Source organism: Gekko japonicus, unplaced genomic scaffold (assembly GCF_001447785.1).
Source record: "Gekko japonicus isolate JY-2015 unplaced genomic scaffold, Gekko_japonicus_V1.1 scaffold1097, whole genome shotgun sequence".
NCBI lineage: Eukaryota > Metazoa > Chordata > Lepidosauria > Squamata > Gekkonidae > Gekko > Gekko japonicus.
In genome coordinates this window covers 588890-602121 of record NW_015162513.1, presented here as the reverse complement: position 1 = coordinate 602121, position 13232 = coordinate 588890, and the positions used below count along the sequence as shown (strand labels likewise).

Sequence of the window (13232 nt, the reverse complement as noted above, 5' to 3'; positions counted from 1 at the left end):
GTCCCTGATAAACCTAGGAAAGAGCCAGCTTACCCTGTTCAGGGACATGGTCCACCTGGGGGCCACGATAGACCCCGCGTCATCAATGGTCTTTCTCCCACCAGAGAAACAGCAGAAGATCTTGGACACAATCAAAAGGGTGCACAAGCAAAAAGCATCAGACCTCATGGACCCCTCTGCAACACTGGACCTCTTAAATTCAACAATAGACTTCGTCTCATGGGCCCACTTTCACACAAGACCCCTTTAGAGGGCACTACTACCACACTAGAAGGACATCAGCAGGAGGCACCACAAGTAGATCAGTCTCCTTCCTTTGGTTTTGAAGCTGTTAAGATGGTGGTCTTCATGAAGGAACCTAATCAAGGGTGGGCCCTTCCTACAACCACTCCACATTATGCTGACCATGGATGCAAGCAAAAGTTTGCCAAGTTGTCTCTGCACTGCAGGGGCCAAGTAGCTCAAGGGAGGTGGTCCCGCTCGGATATGGGGAACAGCATCAACTGGCTGGAGCTGCGAGCAGTCAGGCTAGCCCTAATTGCCTTTGGGACTCACTGAGAGACAATAATGTCCTGGTGAGAACCGACAACATGACGGCAAAGGCACACATCAACCCTCAAGGCAGCACCAGAGCCATCACCCTTTACAAGGAAGCAGAGCTCCTCTTCCTATGTGCAGAACAGCACCTCATGGTCCTGAGAGCTCAGCACCTGCAAGGCCTCTCAAATGTGCAAGCAGATTGGCTGAGCTCGTCAAGATGTCCACAGATGCCCCATGGTGTCTGCCAGTGAGGGCAGACTTTCTGTTGCAGGGACCAGTACTGTACCTGGACCCAGCCTGGCCTCAGCTGATGGCATGGAGGTTGAGCAGTAGGAGCGAGAAAAGTCTGGTTTCCCTGAGGAAGTGGTCGATGTCATGATGCAGGCGAGGAGGCTAGCAACCAGGTGGATTTATAACTATACTTGGTCCGTGTTCAGGAAGTGGGGCAGCAACCAAAGCATAGAGCCTTTAAAGCTGTCTTACAAGGATGTTGTTCTCTTCTTTCACCAAGGTTGGAAGCAAGGACTAAAACCATATACACTAAAAAGACAAGTAGCTGCTCTAGTGGCAGTCCTGGAGAGTAGAGGGCCATGCAACTTATCAGCTAATAAATACGTTAGGAGATTCCTTAAGGGAACAGTGCAGCTAGCACCCCTGGTGAGACATAGGTTCCCCACCTGGTGCACCATTTGAGCCACTAAAATTCATGGAGCTAAGATTTCTATCATGGAAGTTTGCCTTTCTGGTGGCAGTGACCTCTACTAGGAGAATTTCAGAACTGGGGGCTTTGTCAGTTAGAAGGGAGGTATGTGTGTTCCCTAAGGAACAGACCCATCCTTTGTTCCTAAAGTAAAGTTGGCTTACCATTTAAACCAGGAGCTAGTCCTGCCCTCTTTTGGCCCCAAATCTTCACACCTGAGGGCAAGAGAATGGCACAAGCTGGGCATGTACAGGGCTCTGTGCATATACATAAATAGAACAGAGCAACTGAGACTGACAGACAGCATGTTTATTAAATATAGCACAGGTAACCTGGAGAGAAAAGTCTCAAAGGCCGCCATCACCCTTTCGGTAAAACTTTGCATACATAAAGCCTATGAGATCATGGGCTTGGGGACACCACAGTGTGTTACTGCACATTCCACCAGGGCGGTGGCCACCTTGGCAGCCTTCTCCACCAGGACTCCCATAGACTGAGATATGTAGGGCAGCCATTTGTCATCCTTTTCTATCTTCATAAGACACTATAGGATTGACCAGCAGGATTCAATTGGGGCAGCCTTCGGGAGAAGAGTGCTACAGCAAGTAGTAGGTGACACTGGAGTAAAGACTGGCATATAACCAGCTCAGATGACTTCCCCCACTGAAGGAGAACGTAACATTGGTCTTACCTGAAGGTTTCTTGTCTTCAGTGGAGCAAAGTCATCCACTTCCCACCCAAATAAATAAAGGAGAGTGAGGGGTAGAGGTAGTCTACAACTATTGATAGGCTATGGAATAACAGGAGACGTGGTCTCACTCCACCCCAGGTCAGTCGCACAAAGATTTGCATAGCTCTGCCTGGAGCAAGAGGAGACTTGACCTAATCAGCTTGCATGACTTTTCCCCACTGAAGAGAAGAAACCTTCAGGCAAGTCCATTGTTTCAATCTCATGCAAGTTTTGTATCCAATTAATTATCCATGCTGGTTGTATTACACTGTGTGTGATAAATACTTGCAAATACTTGGTTTAGTTTTCTTTATCACTTGATAATTTAGTAAGAGTTTAGTACAAAATTGTTGTTTTGGATTAAATAAATAGGCTTGGCAATAATGTAAAGCTTTTGGTAATGCAGTTTGAGGTGTATCAAGGCATATATGATCTTGTTGTGGTTCAGTCGCACAGTCGAGTCCGACTCTTCGCGACCCCATGGACCAGCTCCTGCCAGGCCCTCCTGTCTTCCGCCGTCCTCTGTAGTTGGCTCAATTTCATGTCTGTTGCATTGATGACACTGTCTAACCATCTCATCCTTTGCCGTCCCCATCTTCTTTGACCTTCAATCTTTCCCAGCATCAGGGTCTTCTCCAGTGAGTGCTCCCTTCTCATTTGGTGGCCAAAGTATTTGAGCTTCAGTTTCATTATCTGGCCTTCCAGGGAACAGTCAGGGTTGATTTCTTTGAGGATTGACTGATTTGTTCTTCTTGCAGTCCAAGGGACTCTCAAGAGTCTCCTCCAGCACCATAGTTCAAAAGAATCTATTCTTCGGCGCTCGGCCTTCCTTATAGTCCAACTCTCACAGCCATACATGACTACTGGGAATACCATTGCTTTGACCATGCGGACTTTTGTTGGCAGGGTGATGTCTCTACTTTTTATCATGCTGTTTAGGTTCGCCATCACTTTCCTCCCAAGGAAATCTTTTAATTTCATGGCTGCTGTCACAGTCTGCGGTGATCTGGGATCCCAGGAACGTGAAGTCTGTCACTACTTCCACGACTTCCCCTTCTATTTGCCAAGGAGTGATGGGGCCGGATGCCATGATCTTAGTTTTTTTGATGTTGAGCTTCAAGCCCACTTTTGCGCTCTCCTCTTTTACCCTGAGCAAGAGGCTCTTGAGGTCCTCTTCACTTTCTGCCATCAGAGTGGTATCGTCTGCATATCTGAGGTTGTTGATCTTTTCCCCAGCAATCTTAATTCCCGCTTGTGATTCATCCAGGCCAGCATTTCGCATGATGTACTCTGCATATATATTAAATAAGCAAGGTGACAATATACATCCTTGTCGTACTCCTTTTCCTATGCTAAACCAATCAGTTGTTCCATATCCGGTTCTAACTGTCGCTTCTTGGCCCTTATACAGGTTTCTCAAGAGACATGTGAGGTGGTCTGGTACTCCCATCTCTTTAAGGACCTGCCATAGTTTGTTGTGATCCACACAGTCAAAAGCTTTAGCATAGTCAATGAAGCAGAAGTAGATATTTTTCTGGTACTCTCTTGCTTTCTCCATAATCCAGCGAATGTTGGCAATTTGATCTCTAGTTCCTCTACCTCTTCGAAACCCAGCTTGTACTTCTGGTAGTTCTCTATCCACGTACTGTTGAAGCCTAGCTTGTAGGATCTTGAGCATGACCTTGCTAGCGTGTGATATGAGTGCAATTGTGCGATAGTTTGAACATTCCTTGGCATTGCCCTTCTTTGGGATTGGAATGTATACTGATCTTTTCCAATCCTGTGGCCACTGTTGCGTTTTCCAAATTTGCTGGCAAATGGAGTGCAGAACTTTAACAGCATCATCTTCTAAGACTTTGAATAGCTCAGCTGGAATACCATCACCTCCACTAGCTTTGTTGTTAGTAATGCTTTCTAAGGCCCATTTAACTTCACATTCCAGGATGTCTGGCTCGAGGTCAGTGATTATACCGTCGTGGTTGTCAAGGACATCGAGGTCTTTCTTGTATAGTTCTTCTGTGTATTCTTGCCATCTTTTCCTAATCTCTTCTGCTTCTGTTAGGTCCCTACCGTTTTTGTCCTTTATCATGGCCAGCTTTGCATGGAACGCTCCCTTGATTTCTCCAATTTTCTTGAAGAGATCTCTAGTCCTTCCCATTCTATTGTTTTCTTCTATTACTTTGCACTGTTCATTCAGGAAGGCCTCCTTATCTCTCCTTGCTGTTCTCTGGAAATCTGCGTTCAGTTGGGTAAATCTTTCCTTTTCGCCTTTGCCTTTCGCTTTCCTTCTTTCCTCTGCTATTTGTAAAGCCTCATCAGAAAGCCACTTTGCTTTCTTACATTTCTTTTTCTTTGGGATGGTGGTGATTGCTGCCTCCTGTACGATGTCACGAACCTCTGTCCATAGTTCTTCAGGCACTCTATCTATCAAATCCAGACCCTTGAATCTATTCTTCACCTCTACTGTATATTCATCAGGGATGCGATCTAGGTCAAACCTGAATGGCCTCGTGGTTTTCCCAATTTTCTTCAGTTTAAGTCTGAATTTTGCAATGAGTAGCTCATGATCTGAACCACAGTCAGCTCCAGGTCTTGTTTTTACTGACTGGATAGAGCTTCTCCATCTTTGACTGCAAATTATATAGTCAATCTGATTTCGGTGTTGCCCATCTGGTGATGTCCATGTGTAGAGTCGCCTCTTAGGTTGGTGATGATGTCACTTCTAGGTGATGTCATTGCATCAGGGATGTTGTGCAGCGATGTCACTATTTGGGGGAAGATGGGGGAACCCCTGCCAGGACCTGGGGGCTGGCAACCCTATTCTTAATCTACAGTTGTAAATCCCAAATGTGTATGGAGTGGGGACTGAGAATAAGGAAATGGGCTTGAATTAGGACCTTGTAGTTATTTCTGTTTTCAATTTCCTTACAAATTTTTGCATGTTGGAGTAAGTCCATTAACGGATGTCAGAAGATCCATAGGGTTAAAATACAGTTTTAAAAGACAAAATAATCTAATGCAGAATAACCTTCAATAGTTGTGTAACAAAATGCACTGGCAATTTCATAAATATCAAATCAAATCAAATCAAATTGATTTGAATATAATTTTTTAAAAATCTTTTGAATAATCTAGCACCTTAGTTTTGAATAACTTTTTTTTGTATTTGTCTGTGAGCCTGAAGTGACACTGATCCACTTTAATATTAATCTGCTGTGTTATAATACTCTGTTCCTTTGCCTCTGATTAATGCCGGTTGTTGATTATTTACAGATCCTGTGGTTTTGTGGAAGTTTCCAGAGGACTTTCGAGACCAGGTCAGAAACATGAGATTGATTAAAAAAAAAAGATTATTTATTATTGTTGTTGCTTGTTTTAGCAGCAGCAGCCTTTCCATAGACTTTTAAAAGTTCTTCTGCTCAGCTGTAGAAAGGCAGATGGCTGATGACTGTAATAACAGTTTTCATCACTGATTTGATCATTAGAATGTGTTTGTGGTGATAGGAATTGCACATCATGTTAGTTGCTTTCATGGATATATCACTGTTATTATTTTTAATCTGGGCTCATATATTGACCTGACACGATTGGTGATATTTTTATTTCAGCAGGCATAAATAGTTCCAGTGAAATAAAATTAGGGAAATCATGACTGCACTATTAAAATTACCACTATGTGCATGTTGTCAGTGATAATCTGAGGGTGCTAGCTTTCCAACAACCTTCCAGCATAGGTACAACACTTTGGTTGTATATATGGTGCACCAGCAGTATTCAGTGTTCATGGAAATGCTCTGCTATGCCCAGGGCTGAAACCGGACTTTCTTGATAGGTGGTGGGGCTGTTGTGTTTCTAGGAAGGGCTTTGCAGAAATCAGTGACTCTCTCAATATCCAAACTTCTACAGCCTTGCTGCTGAGCCCAGATGTGTACAACTCTTAGGGTTTATGAATCATTAGCACTGCAGATTTATAAACTGGATAGAAACCGTTTAAAAGCCAGTAGTAACAATTATAAACTACCATTGCTTATCAGATATGTAAAATCACAGCAGTAGGCCAAAAAATCAAAGGGAAAACAGGTATTTTGCATTTGGGAGCTTTTGCCTACCTATAGTGAACACCTTCCTAGCCAGTTTGGTGTAGTGGTTAAGTGCGCGGACTCTAATCTGGGGGAATGATTCCCCACTCCTCCACTTGCACCTGGCTGGATGACCTTGGGCAAGCCGTAGTTCTGATAAGAACTATTCTTGAAAAAGAGCAGTTTCTGTCAAGAGCTCTCTCAGCCCCACCTACCTCACAGGGTGTCTGTTGTGGGGAGGGGAAAGAAAAGGAGTTTGTAAGCCGCTCTGAGACACCTTTGGGTAGTGAAGGGCAGGGTATAAATCCAATCTCTTCTTCTTCTTCTTCTTCTTCTTCCTTAAAAAAGAACTTCCTTGAGTTACATTTTATTATCTTTACCTCTGCACTTTAATCATCCTGAGATGCTCACATTTACAATAAGTTGAGGGGGATTTTCCCCCCAGGATGATTTAAGCATGATAAAAATGGTACTGCTCTTGAAAACTTAATACCATCTATCTGTTGTTCTGTCACATTTTTATTCTGCCCCTCTAAGGAGTTCAAGGCAATGTGCATGGTTTTCCTTCCTTGATTTATCCTTAAATAATCCTGTGAGGTAAGTTGGGCTGCAAAAGTATGACCCAATGAGATTTGTTGTTGACTGGGTATTTGAAACTAGTTCTTCCAAATAGTAGTCTAGCAGTCAGATCTCTACACCACACCTGGGTCTTCCAAGTAGGAATCTTGGTTAGGCTGAGCAGGGTAAGTCAGGTGGGTGGAATTTGAATACCTGGTGGTGGTGGTGGTGGGGCACCCTCAGCACTTTTTGAACCAGATAGTAGTTACTTGTTCTAAAACAGTGATTTTTAAAATGGAAGTTGTAATGTCATAGATTTTAAAGGTGTGTTTAAAAAAACACTAAAGATGATACAACTAATAAATCCTGACGGGATTGTTTACATGACAAATTGCATCAGGATTTATCAGTTGTATCATTTCTGAATTTATTTTACTTCATTTATACTCCACTTTTCTCACACATCATACAGCTGATGGTCTCAGAACTACAATAAAGACCCTCTAGAGATATCCCAGAGGAGGAAAGGCAAAATTTTGCTTTTTAAATACATTTGGAGTTTTTTATTAGAGTTTTGAGTAATGCATTTTGTTCTTTTTATTTAAGCAGATTCGTCACCTTAGTTTAGCTTAAAGTATCCCAGAAATGTGAAGAAAAGTAGGGACATGTAAACAACAGTTTGAATTATATTTTAATATAGAACCTATGTAAGAAGTTTACAGCTCAGCATTTGTTTTCTGAAAAATGCTGGTGCTGCACTTTTATTTGTAGTTGTATACTGTCGTAAGTTGAACACATGGCAAGCTCTGTGGAAATCAATTATATTGATGGATGCATGCACAACAGTAGAAAATTGCAGACTAGGCACACTGTGTCTTATTATAACAATTCACAAGTTAACAGAAGCAGTTGATTTCAATAGGAGATGGACTGCAAATGGGAAGAAACAGGTTTTGCTTGGGACAAGTGCTTGTTGGATTGCTTGTTGCCTCTCTTATTTTAACTTTATTCTCAAAGGCATCTGTGATGGCTGTGGGATTGGGGGGGGGGGCTCTGAGGCATCTGCCTTCTGGACTAAAGAATGTCCAGCCCCCCGCTCTGGCCTCTCTAGATTCTTTAAACCCCAACCACCCACAGTCAAATAGAAAGGGGGACACAAGCCTTTGATTAAAGGATTGGTAATGTGTAAGCTGTGTGCTCCTGAAAGGCCTCTTTTTTGGAAACCTGCTAGACCAAGCCTGTACTTATTTGTGAGGTAAACAGAAATCACTTTTCCCTAGATATTTGACTAGACAGACAAGACACAGATGGAGATGAACAACGAAAGTTTATTTAACTGTATTTAATAGGGTTGTAAATGCTTTGTGTGGATGCCTTCAATATATAAAGTAAAACTGACTCTCAGCTTCAAACCCCACCCCCCCAAAAAAAGAGGTTACAAACTTTCCCCAATGAGAGTTGCCACTTTGTAGTTGAAGCTCAAGTAAATAAAGCCTGCAGGGGATTTGATTCCCCTTTCTCCAGGTGGGTTATCTCAGCAGGCTCAGGGCTGCTCTCTTACCACACAGAGCTCCTTTCCAGAGAACCTGTACACATAAGTTAGGAATAATGGGCCCATAGCAGGATGCTTATTTGTCATACAAAGACAAGCTTTCATCCCTAACCCCAAACCCTAACTAAAAACCAAGTAAAAGCCTGGCTAATCTCACATGCCTATCCAGAGCCACAGAATCCTTGTCCATAGAAAAAAGTGATTCTTCTCCGTTTTTAAGCTGAGGCTGGCTCTCTCCCTCCCTCCCTCCCATCCAGTTGAGTTCCATGGGCTCTGATTGGCTGACAATCATTTGAATTTTAATGATGGCAAAATTACAAGGATTGGTTCAGAGCTCTAGAGGAGAGGTGGGATTTTTGAGGATGATTGCCACAGCATCCTTTCAGGCTCAGTATAAGCAAGACTGATTAAAAACAAGCTTATTAACTAGCTCCCTTAGCAATTTTTTGCGTTCTTAACTATATTTAGTCTTTTTAACTCAATTATAAAGCTACATATAAAGTTAAAACAAAAAACATAAGGTCAGTCGGGGGGGAATCTCAAATCTTCAAATCCATTAGCTGTAATTTTACTGAGTGAGCATACCATTAGAACTAGACCTTATCAAGCCTACAGGACTGTTGGAGGATAAAATATGATAGTGACATGCAGTAGCTTGGTATCTGTTCCCTTGGGATTGAAAGGGGGAGGGGGATATGACAACATTACATGAACAAACAAGGTACAGTGCAGCAAGAACAGGGCTTCCACATGGCACATTTCCCTGCCCCAGTCCCCCAGCAGCAGTCATCCCACCCCACCCTGGCCACTGAGGCCTTTAAAAAAATAAAATAAAAATAGTTTAATATTGATATAATAATCTGTGTTGAATGTCTTCTTAATTATCAGCTTTAAAAAAAAGTTTTTATCCCCTTTCATTACAAAGATATGCCTTTCCCCTTGTATCTTCTCAATGAAAGGCGCTAGAGAATTACTTTTTAAGAAATGAAAGCTGGGAATTCAGAGAACCTGAAAAACAGGTTACTATATATTGTATTTCTATAATGATATTTGATTAAATTTTTTAAAAACACACACACAAAGCTCCCTCCTCTGACGGGTAGCAGAAATGGCTGCCCCAGGGATGGGGCAGGGAAAATATATGCCACAAGGGCAGGAAGTTCCAGACTTTTCCACCACACAGCAGCCATCCAGGCTGTACTGAGATCTTACCCAAAACTTTGGAGCAAAGCAGCTTTAAGAAGGAGAAAAGCCAGGGAACTCCTAGGAAGTCCACAAATGCACTATAATGCTATGGGGAAGTAGCAAAAAACAAAACAAAAAAACCCTCTGCTTCCCAAGTGCCTTAAACCGAGTACAAATAACGAGTGTGGAATAAAATATTGAGTATGGTGCTCTGGAACTATAGATAATCAGTGCTGAAATCCACTTATGCTTATCTGACCTTGATGTTACCTTTAAGTTCAATACTGAGTATATTGGGTTGTACATATGGCCCTGGAGCAGCAGTTAGTTTTGCAGGATGACTGTTTTTAAGCTTACCAGCAGACTCTTACTATCTCATTTTCTTTCCTCCCCTGTATGGAGGAAATCAATGGTGCGACCTCATTTGGAATACTGTGTGCAGTTCTGGTCACCACACCTTAAAAAGGATATTATAGCTTTGGAAAAAGTGCAGAAAAGGGCAACTCGAATGATAAAAGGGTTGGAACACTTTCCCTATGGGGAAAGGTTAAAGCACTTAGGGCTCTTTAGCTTGGAGAAACGACGACTGAGGGGTGACATGATCGAGGTTTATAAGATTATGCATGGGAAAGAGCAGGTAGAGAAAGAGGTACTTTTCACTTTCTCACAATACAAGAACTCGTGGGCACTCCATGAAATTGCTGAGCGGTTGGGTTAGAACGGATAAAACAAGTACTTCTTCACCCAAAGAGTGATTAACACATGGAATTCACTGCCACAGGAAGCGGTGGCGGCTACAAGCATGGACGGCTTCATAAGGGAATTAGATGAGCATATGGAGCAGAGGTCCATCAGTGGCTATTAGCCACAAGGTATAGATAGGGGCTCTGGGGCAAGTGATGCGCTGTCTTCTTGGTGCTTGGGGGGGGGGGGTCAACAGTGGGAGGGCTTCTAATGTCCTTGCCCCACTGGTGGACCTCCTGATGGCACCTGGTATTTCTGGCCACTGTGTGACACAGAGTGTTGGACTAGATGGGCCTTTGGCCTGATCCAACTTTGGTGTCTCTTATGTTCTTATGTTCTAACTATAATTCATTGTTGTGGCTTCTGTGCAGGTGCACATGGGACTGTGCAGTCTCAGGCCAGCCACAGAAAAGATTTCCAAGCTTTCTAATAAACTAGGCATGCCCCTCCTCCCTCTGGCACTTTCCCACCAAAATGCTCACATGACCAGGAGGAGGAGAGCTACTGCCTCAGTTCGCCTTTTGCTGCCATGGAGAGATCTCCACTGCTATTCTCTGTGTTTTTTCCTCACCTCAGTTTTGAGACTGAGGAGACTTTTTTCTCTCAACAGTTTTTGTTCTAGTGAACAATAAAGAAGAAATGTTTTGTCACTTTCCACTGCAACATTATGACTAAAAATGGTGCTGATAAACAACCATTCTCTGTGCCTTGGCTGCCTAGGGGTTCACACAGCACAGCTGCCTGCTCTTGCTTTCTCCAGTTTCCTCTGAATGCACATATGGATAGAGCTGGACTCAGAAGAGCTCTCTTCAAAGGCTTCCCCCTCCCTGGTAAGGAGAAGTGAAAAAAGAGCTTGGCCTCAATGGCTCTCTTCAGAGGCTTCACCTGTGTGCCAGCAGCCTGGATGAAGGCATATTACCCCCTCCCTGGTTGGGGGGGGGTGGAAAAAGAGCCTGGCCTCAATGGCTGTCTTCGGAGGTTTGCCTGTGTGCCAGCATCTTGGATGAAGGCATATCCCCCCCCCCTCTGCTGAGGCAGGTCTACAAGGGCCTGCTTTGGCTTAGGTAATGAGGGATGTGTCATGCAATAAGCTGGGATCCGATGAGCAGCTTGGGTTTATAAGCAGTTTTTGAATCTGAGGTGTTGAATCCACTGTGTGCCTTTTGATAGGCTCCTCAGTTTTCAAAGCAGAAAACTAAGCCTTAAGCCCTCCTGAGCTCTTAGAATGATTTTTATAGTTCTTTGGATCATGACTATAATTTTCATGAAATCATTTGGTGGCAGAGACTTGGTTTTACGGATGACATCAGTAAAAGATACAAATGCATTTGTGTTGAAGTATAAAGAAGACCAGTAACTTCTAAATAATTCTAGAAACTGAAGTTAAATGGTGGTTATATAATTTAGTTCCTAGCAGTACTGTTATAATTCTGTTTGCATTTTAACTTCAATAATACACTTATGTCTGTTAAAAGCAAACTTTTATAATGTTACTTTTATAATGGCTATGGCCAGGATCCAAAGACACGTGAAATTAGTTCATCTTCGTGGCTTCTGTACAGTCCCACATGGGGACCACACTTTCACGGGTTGACCATGGAGAGGAGCTAGCAAGCTTTATCAAGGAGTTTCTAGAGCCCAAAATGGCTCCCCCTCCCTTCAAGCATTTCCTGCCCAGAGAGTCATATAACGGCAGAGGAGGAGCACTCTGCTATCAGTTCTCTTCTTGCCATCGTAAGGAGAGAACATACCAGAGCAAGCTAACTGTGAACAACGTCCCTCAGTGCTTCTGACTGGATTTTCTTCAGCAGAAGGATAGGATGGCACTTTTTAAGTAGTGTAAGGAATGTGGAGCCAAAATAACACAAAATGATGAGCACAAATTGTGCCTGTTGTGTTTGGGTGAAGGTCACAATATTACGTCATACCTGACCTGCTGCCACCTCATACCAAAGGCTAGAGAGGGAAGAGAGGGAAGAGCAGCTAGACTTAAAATAGCTCTGTGGAAAAATGTTTTGGGAACCACAGGACTAAGTTTGGATAAATGCCCAAACATAGAAAAAAGATCAGGGGCCCTATCAGTAAGCTCGGTACCAACCTCCTTGATACTACAGCCAGGTGAAAAATCAACCGATCTTCTTCGTGGTCTCTGTGCTTCACACCAATGGGATCTAGTGCGCCTGCGCTGGATCTGCCGGTGCCTAGCAAGCTCTCTTAAAAGGATTTTCGTGCCTGGCCCAACTGAGCATGCTCAGGAGCCCCAGTGAGCATGCCCAGAAGGGCAGGCACGGACATCCCGCCAGTTCTTTCCTTTCCGCCGCGCTGAGCAGACCTTTCGTCGAGAGGTCTGGCCAGATCGCTGCTTTTGGGACGAGACGTTTGTGGGGCAGGGCCTGCCTTTGACCTTTGAAAGGAGGACTTTTGACTGCCACACGTCAATCCTACGATTACAAGTGGAAACGCTTCTGTTCCTTTTTGGACACTGACGCCTTTACAGCCACAACTGCTGGCCTCGATAAGGTTTTTTTTTTTTTACAACATATTTTATTAGGTTTTGCCTTCGTAACATTATAACATACATAAACACATTGGTGTATTAGTACATAAAGATTGTAAAATGGTATTGTTTTGGAAGTATGCTATAAAGGGTGAGTAGATATCTACATAGATTTATGCAATGATATATACAGGATACAATTGTTGACTTACAGCTTACAACAGTTATAACTTCAGTGGATAGTTGGTGTTACAGTAAACACATACAAAACATATTTAGAAGCAATATTTGTTTACACGTTACCAGAGATGAAAAGTATCAATTTCCTTTGGGATATCATCGAATTGATGTAAATATTCCAAGATAGGGAACCATACAGCAATAAAAGAAGATTGGACCGGAATCTTGTCAAGCCGCGTAAGGTTATCCGAGAGTTTAGCCATAATATATAAATCCCACAGTTTCTTGCGCCAAAGCGAAATTGTGGGTGTCATTGTTGTTTTCCAGTGGGATGCAATGACAGTTTTGGCTGCAAATAGCAGGATGGAAACCCTCTCCACCACTGAAGGAGCAGAGTCCTGAGCTACCCAACTGTTCAAAAATAAATTTTCCGGCGTGGGAGTGATGACTAAGTAATCAATGCTTTT

The 13232-nt window shown here is 43.1% G+C and overlaps 1 protein-coding gene across 1 annotated transcript in view; it reads left to right on the top strand.

The window, feature by feature from the left end:
- The first annotated feature begins 590 nt into the window (after nt 1-590).
- Nucleotides 591-13232, top strand: part of DENND1B (DENN/MADD domain containing 1B) — a 240687-nt gene continuing 228045 nt past the window's right edge. The window contains exons 1-2 of the mRNA XM_015406182.1: nt 591-777; nt 5244-5287. Of these exons, the coding sequence (XP_015261668.1) occupies nt 591-777; nt 5244-5287 (231 nt within the window). The remainder of the gene's footprint in view (nt 778-5243; nt 5288-13232) is intronic.